Raw genomic sequence first — 14,603 nt, forward strand, 5'->3', positions numbered from 1 at the left:
CTTTCTTGACAAGATAAACAGACTGCAGTGTGATGTCCTGCTCCCTAAATACCTGAAAATAATAAAAGAAGATGAATGATGTGTGGACAGACTAGTGTGACCAAAACAAGTCGTGTGTGATCAGGGCTTAGAAGAATCTCTTAAGTGGCTTAAAAAGTTCACGCAATAGACCGCTTATACTGTAAGTAGCCAAAGTCAGTGTATGGAATAAAAAAAATATGCAAGAAAATAGTTTAATATCTTATGAAATATTATAGAAATACCAATGAAACTGTAAACATTTATAAAAGACAACAAACCTGTGACATTTACAGTATGTCCAATAAGTGTTTTATGGGCTCTATACTGTATGAATAACTGTAAACTGTCCTGGCTGACTAATTTAATTGGACAAGCAGCACACCAGAAGTGTTGATATTTAATATAACAGAACTAGTATATTCCTAAGTTTTTAACATTTCACTTGTCTGTGTTCGTTACATACTGTAGCATTCTTTCTAGCATTAATTACATTAAAACTGTTACTACGCTTGGTTACAATGGTCTTGTCATGGCAACATGCATTGCTGTCTCCTGCCTCCCGCTGGTTGCTTTCATTCATCTTTTCATTCTCCATACCGCTTATCCTGTGCAGGGTCACAGGAAGCCTGGAGCCAGAATTCAGGCACAAGGTACAGTAGGGTGGATAGGGTGCCAGTCTATTACAGAGCAGGCATACTGTAACAGACACTCAACAATCATTCATACACTACAGGCAATTTGGAAATGCCAATTAGCCTACTCTGCATGTCTCTGGACATGGGTTTGATTTCTGCCTCAGGTCTGTGTGCGTGAAGTTTGTATGTTCTCTCTCCAAGCTCGGTGGGTTTCCTCTGGGTACTCCAGTTTCCTCTCACAGTCCAAAGACATGTAGATTATACTAACTGGCTTACCCAAATTGCCCGTAGTGTGTAAATGAGTGTGTATGTGTGTGTGCCCTGGGATGGATTGGCACCCTGTTCAGGGTGTACCCCCAAGTCTCCTGGGATGGGCTCCAGGCAATAGGATCAAGTGAATCTTGTTTCTTTAACCAAAATAATAATATTCTCATTTTGAAAGTTCTATAATCTAACATTTACATGTTATATCGCTAAAAAAAGTAATGATAAGTTTTGTTCCACAGTACCTGACATATCCGAAAACCCAGATACTGTTGTCTGAAACCTCCCAGGTAACACACCGGCAAGGCTTCCATATAACGCCTTTACATTTATTTTTTTTTATTATCATTGACCAGGCATAGCATCTTTGATTAAAACATACAAAATAAATAAAGAAGCAGATAATAAAACTTTGTGGGGCTTGAAATTTCTGTCAGTCTTCTTAGTTCCCTCAAAAATAAGACTAACTTTATGGGAATAATCAAATGATATTTACAGTTTAATTTTTCATTTACTGAAAAAAGATTACACTAGTACAGTAAGAACTAGTAAGGAATTAAAAGATGTAGAAAAGCTTATGTACCAAGTATTGTAGAGGATTGAAACTTTCCCATTTGCTTTACATAACATTTCTTAGTTCCAATTCCAGTGGTTAACACATACACACAGAAACCTCATTAGAAATTAATAGTTCTTACCTTTACATGAATCATACCTCATATACAAGTTTTTAGCTTAGATTCAACATACAGTTATATGGTAAACCTAAAACACTGCCGAAAAAGATCACCTTTGAAGAAAAAAAAAATACACATAACTCATCCAAATTGATTAACATCGGCAGCTTAACTTGGCGAAAAAAAAGGCAGAGCATGAGTTAATCCAATATTCCACTTTTTCTGTCAAGAGCAGCATTGATGGAATCTACAGTGCATCCGGAAAGCATTCACAGCGCATCACTTTTTCCACATTTTGTTATGTCACAGGCCACTCGACCATATAGGCCTGATTGGTGGATTGCTGCAGGTATGGTTGTCCTTCTGGAAAGTTCTCCTCTCTCTACAGAGGACCTCTGGAGCTCTGACAGAGTGACCATCAGGTTCTTGGTCACCTCCCTGACTAAGGCACTTCTCCCCCGATCGCTCAGTTTAGATGGCCGGCCAGCTCTAGGAAGAGTCCTGGTGGTTTCGAACTTCTTCCACTTACAGATGATGAAGGCCACTGTGCTCAATGGGACCTTCAACGCAGCAGAAACAATTCTGTCTCGGCGGTCTACAGATAATTCCTTTGACTTCATGCTTGGGCTCTGACATGAACTGTCAACTGTGGGACCTTATATAGACAGGTGTGTGTCTTTCCAAATCTTGTCCAATCAACTGAAGTTACCACAGGTGGACTCCAATTAAGCTGCAGAAACATCTCAGGGATGACCAGGGGAAACAGGATGCGCCTGAGCTCAATTTTGCAAACGCTGTGGATACTTACATGTATGTACATGTGCTTTCTCAATTTTTTTCTTTTATAAATTTGCAAAAATCTCAACTAAACGTTTTTCATGTTGTCATTATGGGGTGTTGTGTGTAGGATAACAAAATGTGAAAAGAGTGATGCACTGTGAATACTTTCCGGATGCACTGTACATAAATAAAATAAAGGTACTGTCTGTACATTGGTCCGAACTTTTCTTTCAATGACATCTTTACGTTAGATCTATATGCAGCAGATTTTGGCAACAATCTGTTTCAATGCTAGGTAATATGAAAATCTCAGGAAATTCAAACCAGCTCATCGGGTATCAATATCCATGTCATAATGTAAGTCACAGAGATCAAACTTTTCCTTTATTCAAATGCTTGAATTGTATCTGCATGATGTTTGTTTTGTACTGCTGCAACATGATTGGATCACATAACTGCAGTTGTACAGGTATTCCTAATAAAGTAGACAGAGTGTACAAAAAAATGTGAAAAAAGTAAATTAAAAAAACTCAGATAATTAGATATGTTATTTACAATGATAATTCCATTTAAATGCTACAAAAATTCAACCAACAATTTTTAGCAATACAGTAGCGCGTATCTTTTATAGACGGATGGACAACCTATACACATGATGCCTGATGCATACAGTATAAGGCATAAACCCACACTAGAAATTATTGCATTTACAAATTTTCCAAGATAAAGTATACCAAAATACAAATGTGAGGCTAATTAATTTAAAATAGAAACATGTAAGCAATTATTTTATATTAGGTCAAAAACAGTATTGTCATTTTTTAAATATAATGTTTAATCAGTGCTTGCTTCTGTATTAAGATTTCACAAGGGTTTCATATGAACTACATAGATTAAATGGAGACTTATTACCACTCACACCATTCAGAAAATGGCTATTCATTGGAACACTGTACCATGTAACACAAGAAGCAGTTTTATTTTTTCATATTTAAATTAAAATAAAAATCAAACATTTTTCACATTGTCCAACTATTGGATTACGGTGATTAAGGTATTTTTTATAAAGGCAAATAAAGAAAAACTTAAATGTTTTAAACTGCTGACTGCAGCTTCAATTTAAATGTACTACCAGGGGCGTTCAAGTCAAATCGGGATTTGTAATGACATTTCTCGTGAATAAAGACATTTCCAGAGACTTTTAGCTGCAGTAAAACATCTGAACGTTTTAAAAAAGGCCATAGATCTGTGAATGATAATCCCGACCGAGGTGGCTTAGAATCATCTCTCTGAATGTCTGGTTCCTAAAAATCACTCTCACTCAGTCATCTTCTATACCACTTTATCCTGTATTCAGGGTCGCGGGGACCTGGAGCCTATCCCAGGAGGCTTAGGGCACGAGGCAGGGTACACCCTGGACATGGCGCCAATCCATCGCAGGGCTCACACACATACACACACTCACACACCCATTCACACAATCAATCAAAGAAAACACATCAAAATCATGTTTCAAGTGTCCTGAGAAAACTCTGGGATTAGTGCATTAGTGTAAAAGGAGATTATATAGGGAAAGAAAAGCAGTAATTACTGTTGTAACTAATTATTTTGCACAATCAAAAGTCCCGAGTTAGACTTGAACGCGCCCCTCACAGATGTCATGTCAAACTACTTATCTCTCCCACATATACAATATAGTGTTTCACATGAGCCAGATTTCACAGACACACAGCAGGTAAAAAGATTAAAGCCTTCAGTTAACATTAGTTTAAAAGGCTGGGTTTGGACTCACAATCAAGAGAACAGTTATTTCTTTATAGCACACTCTACTGCTTTACAAGGAAAGTATGAGTTTTTCACTTTTCAACAAATGACATACATACCCCCAAAACACACACACACACACACGCCGGAGTTAAATAACTGGGGTGAAGCTCACTTACAAGCAAATTCATTTTAAATATCAAAGTGCAATGTAATATTGCAAATCTTGTGTATGAATATTCAAATCTTGTGCATGAACATTCAATATTGAATGATAAATATTATCAGTACAAACCGTACCTTAAACAAAACAGACTAATCTGCACAATTTTTTTTTTCCAAAACAGTGTAAATACATACTAATCAAAATATATAACATATAAAGAATTGCTGTGCTTTTTGTTGTAGTTTCTCTCGCCCATGTGCTGCATGTAATTTAATTTCTCATTGGAAAGTTATTATAAAAAAAAACAACACACATACAAAAGCCTCTCAGAGTGGAGATGAAGAGCTGCATGTGTCTTTATAAAATCTCTAGTCTTCTCTCAGATAAGCATCTGGAATTTCTTCCTCGTTCCCTGCCACTGCAGGTGAAGTGCTCTGTAGCCTCGGGCTGTCTTCCGCTTTGCTGTCATTTAGTTCTTGTTCTGCCTCAAGGAATCGCCGTCGAGCCTGCTCCACATGAGTTTCTGCTATCTGCAGGTTAGTCTGTGCCGTGGCTGACGCCGCATCTGCTCCTAATCAAGAAAATTGGAAAATACAACACGAACAGCCATGTGTTTTACTTTCAGTTACCACAACTATTCATTCTGAAACATCTGAGAGTACTGGAAGAGCAGGCTCATCATACCGGTACAGTCACTCAGTTATCTTAAAATCAACTCAAAGCATATACTGTGTGAACTACAGAAATCCCTTACCAGAGTTAAAAGCCACTTCAACTGCTAGCTTGGACAGATTAACTGCAGTCATCCAGTTTTGTTCAAACTGTTTGCAGTCTTCTCTACATTTGATGAGCTAATCAGAAATGAAAAAATCTGTATTTTAGTTCATTAAAAAATGTTAATGAATACGCATTTAAAGAATTCATCATTAGAAGTTGCTACAGTATGTATTGGTTTCTTCAGAAGATCAGAAATATTATGCACACAGAACGAGTTACCGTTATACCCAATTTGAATGTAATTAAGAAAATCTTAGTTTAAATGTTACTTGTTGCTAAAGGCACTTTTATGGCTCTGTGAACACACACGGAAAATAAATGATCACCTGTTGCCTGCACTGATAAAGAGTGAATGACAGAGTCCAACTGCACATGACTGATCAACATATCGTTAACACCATCTCAATTCTATGGAACGTGTTACCTTCTCACGCTGGCGAACTATCACCTGCCACACCGTGTCCTCATCTGCAGGACTCAGTTTGTTGATGCTTGCCACATAGCGCTTGTGTAGAGATATAAGTGTGTGGACTGTCTGGAGAAAAAAATATATACACACAAACACGGTTTATGCTTTAAATCCGTAGATCATAAAATAAATTTGATCTAAAAATGTGCATTTTAATACCTTTGTATATTGAGTGATGGAGTCCACTAGTGCCAGTGTGGTTTGAGATAGAAAAGTATTAGCACTGTCCGTCACCAGAGATGAGGCTCTACGGATCAAGGCTTCATGGGACACCTTGTCCTGTTCATACACAGCGAAAAGACTAAGATTAGTACTTGGTGACTTTTTAACTTTCTGATGTATGTAAGATACACAAAATGTTATGGTGTCACGAAATGAATAAGCATGCAGTAATACTTTACATAGTGCTTTCATTATGATAAATAAATGCTGCATTTTATTTACTTTAGAAGTAGGAATTGTGTAATTTTGTGTTTTAAGCTACAAATGTCATGAAGAACCACAGATGCTTCTATAATTGACTTTTATTAGAGACACACCAGACAGCTAGAGGTGAAGAGTGAAGTATGAGAAGCGCTCAACGTAAACCTTCTCAGCGGTTTGACGCTGTTAAACCGATTGACATTTACAGAGTAAAACATATGATGGATGCAAACAAAGTAAAGAAGGCAGCAAGTACACAGCAGTTGTTCCCATTAACATTAAGCTAGTGGAACGCCGAAACCTTAAAAATCGATGGATAACTTGTCGCCAACTTGAGGAAGAGACGCATCTTTGGGAACTGTACACACAATCGTTCAGCACCATTTGCACATTACAGGAGATTAGCTGGGAGTTAATGTTTGTTCCTGGAGTTCCTGGAAGGCCAGTGTTTCAAACATGATGCATGTTTGATGATTAGGCGGTCTAATAAAAAATACTAACAAAACTTTCTATTTCAGAGTTATCCAAGCTCTAGTGAAACGCTTGGATTATTGTAGCAGGGGAATAAACAGAGCATTAAAGGTTTTACTTTCATACTGTAACTGTGTCCTGTGCAATCAAAAGCCCCGGTTTGACTTGAACCCCCTTCATAAACACACTATATAAGAAGACGAGAGTTTCAGCTTTAATTTCCTGATATTTACATTTAACTATGTTATCTTACATCTAGTGTTGCACTGTAAACCAGGATTAAAAATTACCCCGATACTAAAATGGAACAGGAAACAACACCAGCATTTTGAAAGAAAACAAACAACCAACTTTACTTCACATCAAGTTCAAGTCACATTAATTTAAATCCTCTAATTTGTACCGTACAATAGAAGACACAAAATCTCTTTTTACTCCCATTCTCTTAGAAAGGGAAAGTACAGAGGTTAATGTTGCGAGTTCATCTTGCTTATGTAAATGGCTAGAACATTGCGTGACTGCTCATGTCCATGCATGTAAGACCTTCAGGTATCAGCTTCAGGTACTATGGCGTTAATATGTAGCAAGGAAGTACATGGGTGAGTCAAAAATTATCCACGCTCTGCCTGCGGAGTTTATTTTAATGAACTTTTAGAAAAAATATATATATTTTCAATACACTTTGTTCATTTGCCAAAAAAAAAAATATTCCTGAACTGAAAAAATGTTTTGGACTGAGCTGCGAGCGACGAACACACCACTAGCTTCACTTCTTCATCAAAATTTTATTTTTGTCCTTCAAGGCCTGCTTTCAGAGGATCAAACAGGTTCAAGTCTGATGAAGCAAGATTAACCCTGGAGCACCCCTGGGGTCATATTTGACCCAGACATTTACTTCACCGTTATATTCAACCCACTCACCAAAGTAACGATTTTTTTTTGCATTACAACCCAGTGTGCCCTATGTGAACCCATAACACTGACATTTAGTGGTAACTGACTGAACTAACCTGATTTTTTTTCACATCAATCATGGCTGCTACCGTGGTAAACCTTTTTGCAGGTCTGTTCATTTTACATGTTTTTTGATAGGTTGGCATGTTTGATGCCAGTGTTTTTAGTTCCTGCCCTAGAGCAAAATTTTATGTGCATAGTGATTGATGAAAAGTTAAAATCAATAAATATATTTTGAAATGAGAAAATTTATGTCATGAGTGAACGTAACCAGTTGGTAAAACATACTGGACATCCCAAGGGGTCATATATGGACCATGTCATTACATGTAGTAGGAAAGGGTTAATTAAAAAAAAACACCTGTTTTAGGATTCACTGGGTCTGTATCATCATTTCAGCCAAAGGAGATAGATTTCCTATTAGGATAAGGTGGTCTGGGTTTTCCAGGGTTAAGACTATAGGAAAGATGCTTCAACAGTGTGGGCAGGAGTGTACAGACCTGCATTGTGATGCAAGATCACAACGCCCTTAGATAGCAGTTCTTTGCATTTAATCCATGCATTATTTATGCATAAGCATTGCACGGTAACAAGCACTTTTAATGATTAAACCTTTCTTTCTGATAATGTTCCAATAATGGCCTTTGAGAATCCCAAAAAACTGCAAGCGTAATTTTTCCAGCTGACAATTAAACCTTTTTTTGGTCAGCGATTGAGGATGTTTCCATTCCATACTCTGCCGTTTACTCTCAGCGTAAGTAGTGATGCATTTATGTCTCGTCACCGTTAATGATCCTCTTTAAGAAGGTTTCACTTTACAAATTTTCATCAGTCCAAATTTTGTTTGCAGATTTCCAAACACTTATGTTTATCTTCTTTCATGGGTTGTTTCAGCACCAGCCTCAAACCAGCAAAAAAAATTTTTAAATTAAAATCACAGCACACTGCTTCTCTTTTGTGCAAATCACAAGCGGGGCATCTATTTTTACACACACTGGAATTAAAAATAAACTGTTGTGACACATTTCACACCTGCACAGCAGTGACTGGGGACACAGTAGCCTTGAAAAAGAAAGCGCTGATAAGACAGTGAGGCCAACAGAATTTTTTTCTAAAGCCAGAGTGCAGACAATTTTATTGACTCACCCTTCTGTGTAGCTAACTATCGTCCCAATACAGCTAACCTACAGTTTATTAACATTTCAGAAAAAGAGGGAAAATCAGATGGAAATCAGAAGTTTACAGAAATAATCTGTTTAAAAAGTTACAGACAAACACATCCAATCTAATTCAGCATGCAGACAATGACCAACATCACATCATAGCAAAGTGCTTCATCAAGGGGAAAAGTGGACAGTTTTAGATTAAACAGATCTAAACTTAACCAAGCATGCATTTAACCTCCTGAAGAGAAGAAAGAAACCCCCAAAACAAACTGAAAGAAGTCACGGTACAAGCCTGGAAAGCATCACAAAAGATGAACGTAATAGTATAACGATGTCAGTGAGTCACTGGTTCTGCATATTTTCCCTGCTCTGACACACCCAATTCAATTAAAAGAAGACTGTTACTTGGTTAAATCAGTTGTGCTGAAAGCTGAGACAGCACTAAGATGTGCAGGGCAGTGGTCCTTCAGGACCGGAGTTGAGAACCACTGTTCTACGCCCTGTTGTTTAATACATCTAGAGGTAAATGTCAGGACATGAAAGTTGACATTATGATCTTTTTCACTCTTATAGAATTCAATTGTGCCATGATACATACCATATGAATTTGAAATAAACTGTGACATAAAATAAACTGTGATCTTTGGCCTGTACACTTCTACCAAGCACTGTTGTTTTGCACAGCTCTTTAGGATGTTGACTCTTATCATTCATAACCACAAATCAAACCTGTACAAAGGGAACAGCACACAGGCCACCAGAGATCCCGAGTGAAATCCAGTTCCTCCTGACTAATGACGGCACCCTGGTGAGAATCTGACGCGTTGTCATGGCAGGCCTCAGCAAGCTAAGTGCACAGCTATGAACAAAAAATATGGAAAAAAAGAAAAAAAATTGAGTAGTTATCCCATTAGGTGCTAGTTTGACCTTGGTAACATGGTCAGACTCAAGCAAGTGGTCAGTGAACTGAAAACTTAATAAATCAGGACCACATTATTACCAATAATGTTTGCTTTTTTTTGCCTCAACAAGAATAAAAAAAAAAACTTAACATATCCTTTATATACCATGTATAAATATAATTTCTTGATTTCCACTTAAGTTATTTCTATTGATAAACTAATGTTTATCTGTACTAATTTTTCTGTCTTTACACAGATGCTTTCTTTTTTATGCCTACATTATGAAACTACTGCTACTGATGTTTTGTTCATTTATGGTCAAAATTAAACTATGCACTTTGGGCAATATTGTTTTCATCTAATGGTCATGCCAGTGAAAAATACTTTAACTAAACTGAAAGAATGACAGAACCCTAACCTGACTTACCAGTTTCCCCTGATTTTTCTTCTTGAAATAGCCCAGAACGTTAGATTTGCTTTTACTGTTGCCTCGGCACGCACATGAATTGCATGCAACTCTTAATACCCATCCCCGCAAAAGCCCTCCCACAGATGCTGATTCCAAGTAAAGTTCCACTCTGTTTGTCTGTCTGATGCTTTGCTATAAAAACCTTCATCTCACTGCAAAAATATTTGGGACTAAGCTTAAAATATTCTGCCTACAACCCTAAATGATTATACCAATTGATGCCACCCCTCATGTCCTCCCTATGTCCTCTCCATGCGTGTACTGAACTAGACCAAGTGATACATGGTATTTATACTAAATGAAAGTCATTTACTTAAAGTCAAAATACAATATTCAAATATTTTAAGATATCGATGAGATGTAAGCCCTAATCATTGGTTTGGCATGCAATGAATCTAATATAAACTTGAGTTTCATTGTTTAAATTACATTATGAAATATTATTTGTCCTTAAAAAAAAGTATCTAGCTTTTTGGATGCACTGTACATTTATAAACAGTATTGGGCAGAAGTATATAACACTATAACTTCACTACACATTTTATTATGCATGTTTATCATATCTGCATTATCATGTACAAAACCATTGTATATTTCCAAACATAACTTAAAAATGAATAACTAAAGAAATAACAGTACAAAATAATATTATTTGAAGTGAAAACTTGCTTGAAATGAATTAATAGTGTTAGACACCATTTGTGTAGTTTTCTACTGTATGTTGCTTTCTTTACAGGAATGCAAATATTCATGTCTCTCTCTCTCTCTCTCCCACACACACACACACATTATATATATATATATATATATATATATATATATATATATATATATATATATATATATATACATACATACATACAACAATCGATTGAAATTATATCAAAATCCCAAAGAAATGGCAGAAGGCTTTGCCTTGCCATCAGAAATCCAACCCTGACAAGACTAACATCCTCTGGTATGACGTAGTTTAGCTGTAACCAGGGGGCGTGGCCTAATATCAGACCTCGGTCTCACCCGGAAATCTCTGACAAGAACGCCAGTTGTGCAGTTAGTTAACATTAAAAAAAGTGTTTTTTTTTATATAGAAAATGGTTTGTAGTTTGTCATAATAATAATAATAATAATAACGATAACAACAATAAAAATAATAATAATAAAAGTTCCGTTAATGTGAAGCAAGGAACTATTTTGAAGAATAATAACGGATAACGTTGAGACAAATAGGGAAGTCTGGTAGTTTTAACTGCAATAAATGTATGTATATATACCTAAGCTGGATTAAAGGCATTGTGTTATTTAAGTTAAACCTGAAAAAAGCCGGTTAGGTCAGAATAAGGCACTGGGTCAGTACTGTACATTTTAACAGCAGTGGCTCTAAAAGGTAAAAAAGCCACGTCATAGAACCGAGGTGTATTTCCACATAAGCACCTGTGTAAAATTTGACATACGACATATTTCAGGATTTAATTTTTTTCTTTATGTAACAGAACATTAATTGGTCCTGCGCTTTTACAGAAATTATAAATACATACCGTCCAACAGAGAGTACCTTTCTCCCGTACAGCGCCATATTGAACTGAAAATAAAAGCTTCAATCCAAAAGTGCGCACCCTAGCGGTACTTTTCATACAAATAAAATATTTATAGTACGACTCCTCCTCCAAATGCCTTCTCATCCTGAGCTGTTTGTCTGCGTCTGCGCCTTTTGGTTTCTGGCGGTTAGCGAAAGACAGTGCATTACCGCCACCTAGTGGTATTAAATTTAATATAAAATAATAAATAATCAAATTTTATTTGTCACGTACACGACCATGCACAGTAAAATATGGAGTGAAATGCTTACACGGCTGCCCGTGACCTAAAAAGAAAGATTTACCTACAAGGAAATAAATAGCACTAGAAAGTACAGTTAAATAAAAAAATAAATTATAAAAAAATAATATAAGTATTAGAATTTTAAAACATTATCTAAAAAAATAGGCAGAAAGATATACAATATTTACAAAAGGCACCAAAATAAAAGAGAATTAAAATAGAAGATTATACATTATGCAGGATTCATGGACAGTACAGAAAGAAATTATAAACTCTAAGGTATAAAAGTGTGAAATACAGAATATAAAAGTTTAAAATATGTTGTGCATGTGTGACAGCAGTATAACGTAAATATGTAGTATGAAATGTGATATGTGTGTTAGCAGCGATGTGATTGTCCATGTTTCAAAGTATAGTTAGTGTAAATGTATGTGTAAATGAGCAGTGTGTAAACAACAAGAAGAAATGTGCAATGTATGAGCGATGTGCAACATAGTGAGTAATGTGCTACATCCTTACCCTAAGGTGTGAACAGGAACATAGGGTGGTTCATTGTTTGAAATGTAAAAAAAGGAAAAAGAAAACTGATTTGTCTAGGCCTTTGTACTGTTTTGGTTGAAAGCCCAAATGGCCTGCAGGAGAAGCTTTTCCTTAGTTGCTCAGTGTTGGCCTGGGAGTAAAAACACTTTGCTGACTGCAACAGACCTAACAGTCTATGTTGGGGTGTCTGAGGTCCTTCACTATCTTCCTGGCTTGACACTGATTTACAGGGTAAATCAAATTCTGTTAAACAACGCATTTTTCTAAAATACTCTATATAAAGTGTTCAATTCTGGCTAGTCCTAATAAGCCAGAAAATAAGTATAATATAATTAATACCAAGAAATTAAAGCTAAATATACAATTAGCTTTATACTATTTATACTTTATACTGTTAGCTATATACTATTTTGTGTTCACCCTGCTGTTCTTTTTTAACCTGCTAAGCATCTTTTTACATTAAAAACCTTTAAATTACTAATCTAAATTTAGTTAACATAAAATCCATCTTTCCTTTATTTCTTCTCTACAGAAACTCCAATACCCCATTCGACAGACCATTCCAGATTTTTTCTGATATCTTCTTGCAGTTTCTCATCAATAAATTCAACATTCCTTCCTCTTTTCATTTCCCATCCAATTTCACCAAGTGCAGCAGAAACAAACTGCATTTCTTAATTTTAGTAATTTATATATTTCTAAAAGTTTTTCTTATTTTCTATTTTTAGATTTAAAATTATTTATTTATTTTTATTTATTCTTATTTTCTGTTTTTAACTACCATATATTACTTTGCTGTTTTCTCACTCCAGGATCAATCCAATACATTAGGGTAAACAGCACAAGTCACCTTATCTTCATCCAGTTACTAGACCCCAGTTCACCTACAGGTTACAAGAATTGGGTTCAAATTATTATGTTTAAATTATTATTCTTACCCTGATGCACACATCACTCTGGAATAAGGTAAATCTGGACTACATGACTTTTTTCATTGCTTAGAAGTCTAATTTGTATGCGCAAGAGCAAACTGAAAGATTTTTTTTCCTAATTACTCTCATGAACAAGTGGTTTTCTTACACCTACACAGCTGTTTAGTCCCAATCCTGTGAGATCCTGTTTTCTTATCACATTGTTTGATAACAAATGTTCTTACTTTCACTATTAAACATAGCGGGTGAGTTCTGCTGTTGATATTTTACAATGCCACTTCACCAAGCTAATTCATGATGTTTTTTTCTGACTGCATTTCTTTCACAAGGTCGATGGGTCATCACTATTCTTTCAGTTTGTATAATGTGTTGGACAGTTCTTAACCTTAATTACATCACTTCAGCAACCTCCTTAGTTGTTGTCTTTGCTTGATAAAGGCCAATATTTAGATATATCATTTAATATTTATTTCTCTTGAAATACGGTAATGATTTTGTTACAGAGTGCAGTATGGAGAGCCGCACCGCGAGATGTTTTAAAGATGATAAGAGGCCCTGACGCGGGGCTTTAAAGCGGGTCAGTGAGATGGAAGGCGTTGTGAGAGTGCTTATGACAGGCACGGGAAGACCTTCCCGTTTGGAGATGGCGTGGGATTATTGATTAAGAGACACAAAAAGGAAACAAAAGAAAACGGATAACACAAAAAGAGCTCCGCCGTTTACGCGAGAACGAGCGAGGCTCTGGAAACTAAAACAAAAAACCAAGATCCTCGCGGAGGTATCAGGACCCTTATATAGACTCGCCGCCAGGTGCTGCACATCCTGGCTGATTGCGGCGTTGCCTGGCAACCGCGTGTCTATAAATGGCCGCGGCTTTGCCTGTTTAGAACTCCGCGTGGTAGCAGTCTGCGGATCGGCCTGTTCCCAAACAGTGCAAAGCATTTTTGCGCAGCTCTGCCCCTCGTGGGACCCGCGTCGTTACATTTATTTTATTTTTTATTTTTTTAATCTCAGTGCTAGGCTTGATGTATTTTCAAATTCATGCTTTCATGTTTGACTGTCACCCTTTCTGTTCAGAAGCACGTTTACCATGCAGCTCTTACCCACAGGATGTCAGTGTTTCTGCTGCTGACTGGATCACTGCACCACCATTTCTCTCATTCAAATCACATAACGCTGCATTCAGGAAGATGTCCAAACACACCTCTTTATGGTGGCCAGTATGTTGTATTCAGTACACATAAGCAGAGGCTGTGGAATGAGATTTGAAGAGATATCAATGGGCCTGTTGAAATTTGATTTGTTTTACATCCATACCCACTTCTAAGCTCACCCTGCACATGCCAGTAAAATAATTAACCAGTACTGCAGCATG

The 14,603-nt window shown here is 36.5% G+C and overlaps 1 protein-coding gene across 1 annotated transcript; it reads right to left on the reverse strand.

Annotated features, from left to right (window-relative positions):
- Positions 1-2,736: 2,736 nt before the first annotated feature.
- On the reverse strand, positions 2,737-11,548 carry diablob (diablo, IAP-binding mitochondrial protein b). Its single transcript, XM_053479051.1, has 6 exons — positions 11,474-11,548; positions 9,297-9,426; positions 5,713-5,832; positions 5,509-5,619; positions 5,062-5,158; positions 2,737-4,878 (listed from the first exon to the last, which is right to left on the reverse strand). Exons 1-6 carry the CDS (start codon positions 11,509-11,511, stop codon positions 4,676-4,678), a joined length of 699 nt encoding a protein of 232 aa, XP_053335026.1. The 5' UTR covers positions 11,512-11,548; the 3' UTR covers positions 2,737-4,675.
- Positions 11,549-14,603: the final 3,055 nt, after the last annotated feature.

Source organism: Clarias gariepinus, chromosome 19 (assembly GCF_024256425.1).
Source record: "Clarias gariepinus isolate MV-2021 ecotype Netherlands chromosome 19, CGAR_prim_01v2, whole genome shotgun sequence".
In the NCBI taxonomy this organism is placed as follows: domain Eukaryota; kingdom Metazoa; phylum Chordata; class Actinopteri; order Siluriformes; family Clariidae; genus Clarias; species Clarias gariepinus.